General features: G+C 36.7%; 1 protein-coding gene across 1 annotated transcript; it reads left to right on the top strand.

The window, feature by feature from the left end:
• The first annotated feature begins 1,594 nt into the window (after nucleotides 1–1,594).
• Nucleotides 1,595–2,521, top strand: LOC114682253 (olfactory receptor 7E24-like). Its single transcript, XM_028856106.1, has one exon. The coding sequence runs from the start codon at nucleotides 1,595–1,597 to the stop codon at nucleotides 2,519–2,521; it is 927 nt and encodes a 308-aa protein (XP_028711939.1).
• The last annotated feature ends 768 nt before the right edge of the window (nucleotides 2,522–3,289 follow it).

The raw sequence follows: 3,289 nt of genomic DNA, 5'->3' as shown, positions 1-3,289 counted from the left end.
TATCGCTGTAAAAAAATCTGTCCCCCAAGTTTCTATCAGCCTTTGACATAGATGAACTAGACAATGAAATCATGCAGAGCCACTGAACTCAAAGTTCTATTATCATAAATCAAATTTCTGTAAAATATCACATCTAACATACATAATATAAAAAATGCTCATAATTTAGTAATGGTGGCTTTCTTGTTAAAAGTATTATTGCTTAGAAAGTATTAATTGAATTCTTCCTAATGCCAGGAAATAATCTAAGGCAGTGGTCTCTTATCCAGGTTTAAATAAGTATGATCTAGTATTTCCCATGTACATATTCTGATTAAATTAGCCTGTGAAGTCCAAGATCTTGTGATACTTTAAGCAGCCATGGAAAAAATACACTATTAACTGTTTCAGAGACCTACTAGTCTAAACAACTGAAATGATCTTTAACAACATTATCTCCACTAACAAACCTAGCAGAGAAGCAAGTGGTATCTACTTTAGTCATTAGGGCATTGCGCATGTGTTTACATCACTAATACTTTCTGTATTTAAAACCTTTTATGTTTTAAGCATGTGCTCTGACCAAAGAGTGACCCTGAAATTTCCTCTGTAGCTGAAGTAAGAACATTGACATCTATGCACCAGGCCTGACTCACATGCAAATCACTTTACTGTCTGAGGAGGAGGGACTTAAATTAGAGTTCTGGATCAGCCTGGCTGCACTTCAAAAAATAAATGGCATTGCTTAAACGTAGGAAAATCATGTTTTTATACCACATATTTTACTGAGATTTTATGGAGATATTCCCCCCAAATTAGCTTTGCAGCATAAATTTTCAACTGTATTTATTGATATTTCATTTTCTTTTTTCCATCACTGGACATCTTAACAGTTGTGAACGGAGATGTTCTGTGATAATGTGGATTTAACTAAGATATATTTACAAAAATTTGAAATATTCTAAGATAAATAAGGGATACATATAATAATAGAATTTAAAAACCTAAGAAGTGTTCAACAAAGACTAAAATACCAAGACAAAAAAAATGGAGATTTTTTTTTTAAAGTCAATGAAAAAAGAAACCTACAGAAGACACTGGAACCTGAAAATATTTTACTGGGTAGGAATCATTAATTTTTATTTAGAGACTATGACTTCACACTGTTAGATATATTCCAAGTAAGATAAACCTGCTCCATGCTATTGAAATAAAAAGAAGTATGCTTAAGTGCTTCAAGGTTTCATTTGATTTCATTGACAATTTTCCTAAAGTGAAGTTTCTGCAACATATCCATTTTGTCTTAAAGGTGTTTGCTTTATTTTACTGTGTCTACAGGGCACCTGTTTACAGTAATTCTGGCCTCACAACATGTAGATTACTGAATTCAATATGGCTTTCATAAGAAGTAACAAATGAACTAAGAAAAAAACCGTATTTAGAGAATGGTGTTTGCCACAATTGAAGAATTATTAATAAAGTCACAATTAGCTTGAGAAAATAATCAATATTTGAAATTACTTTACTCAAATTGTAAAAAATGCCTATATGCATGCTGGTACCATTGTTAAAATCATTTTTGACTTCCTCCAGAAGATGTTCAAGAAATAAAAACATGCAAAATTCAACATGTGTACCAGAATTCCACTTCATTCAACTCTCGGAGGATCCAGACGTCCAGACTGTCCTCTTTGGACTATTTTTGTTCATGTATATCTTGGCCCTGTTTGGAAACCTGCTCATCATCCTGACAGTAAGCTCTGACTCCCATCTCCACACACCCATGTACTTCTTCCTCTCCAACCTGTCCATAGTTGATATTTGTTTTATCTCTGTCACAGTTCCAAGGGTGATTGTGGACATCCAAAGTCACTGCCAAGTCATCTCCTATGTGGGCTGCCTGACACAGATGTCACTGTTCACAATATTTGCATGTATGGATGACATGCTTCTGGCTGTAATGGCATATGACCGGTTTGTGGCCATCTGCCACCCCCTGTACTACCAGGTCATTATGAATCCCAGTCGCTGTGGAGTCTTACTTCTAGGGTCTTTTCTCTTTAGCCTTGTGGAATTACTGTTGCATTATGTAGCAATATTCAATTTTTCCAAATGTGAAGATTTTACTGAAATTTCCAACTTTTTCTGTGACCCTTCTGAAGTCCTTAAATTTGCCCATTTTGATACTGTCACCAATGTCATAGTCAGATTCAGTTTAGGCACTCTCTTTGGGTTAATTCCTATTTCAGGAATAATTTTTTCTTACTTTAAAATAGTTTCCTCCATCATAAGATCACCATCATCAAGTGGGAAACACAAAACCTTCTCCACCTGTGGGTCTCATTTGTCCACTGTTTGCCTGTTTTATGGAACAGGACTAGGAGTGTACTTCAGCTCCTCTCCATCACATAGTCCAGGAAGCAATGTGGTGGCCTCAGTGATGTACACTGTGGTCACACCTATGTTGAATCCCTTCATCTACAGCCTGCGGAACAAGGACATTAAAACTGCTTTAAGGAAGATACTTAGCAGAGCATTTTAATCACTGACATTCTTTATAAATTTACACACACACACACACACAAACACACACACATACACACCACACACAAATTGTACATGTAAATCCTAGTTAATGACTCACCCATTATTACTAACTGATGCTGCACAATATTGCATGATAAAATGATGGTCATTGAGGTTGCACATATGGTGAATGGGTAGTTTTAGAAATGCACAAAATTGAAGGTGGAGAGATGAAACTTTTCTAGGGATAAAAGGTGCACAATAAACAACCCCTTACACGAGGAGTGTAAGCAACACCTAATAGCTGCACCTAAGCCAATTTAAAGTGACTAGTCTGATGAGATTGTGTTTTAGAAATGACAGATTACGAGTCTTGTTAACCGGGCTGCCTTGAACCGGCCATGAACAAGGAATTTATGAATAGACATGCTAATGTGGAAGGGGAAAGCTCAGTGTGCTTCATCCTTAGACATCCTAGACCTGAAGGTTTCACTTGGATTTTCTCTCCCATTGATCCTGAGGATAGCTTGAGACAATGATCAATGGTAGATGTTAGAAATGAGACCCTCTACATGCCCCTCTATCTCCCAGAAATCAAGCCATACTCTCCTGTCGTCTGTCCTCTCTAAAAACAACCCTGCTTTGAGCACTTAGGCTGGAGTGAGTGAATGGACAGGGGGAAAACCATCTAATTCCAACTCCTTACAATGGTAAGATAAATTCATGATCCTATTCAGTACCCGACTCTTCCATTTCCCTTGGCATGCTGGTTAGTTTTTCCCAA

The sequence above is a fragment of the Peromyscus leucopus genome, chromosome 9 (genome assembly GCF_004664715.2).
Source record: "Peromyscus leucopus breed LL Stock chromosome 9, UCI_PerLeu_2.1, whole genome shotgun sequence".
NCBI classification, from domain to species: Eukaryota; Metazoa; Chordata; class Mammalia; order Rodentia; family Cricetidae; genus Peromyscus; species Peromyscus leucopus.
The sequence above is the reverse complement of the archived record's forward strand: the minus strand, read 5'-3'. Positions and strand labels throughout refer to the sequence as shown.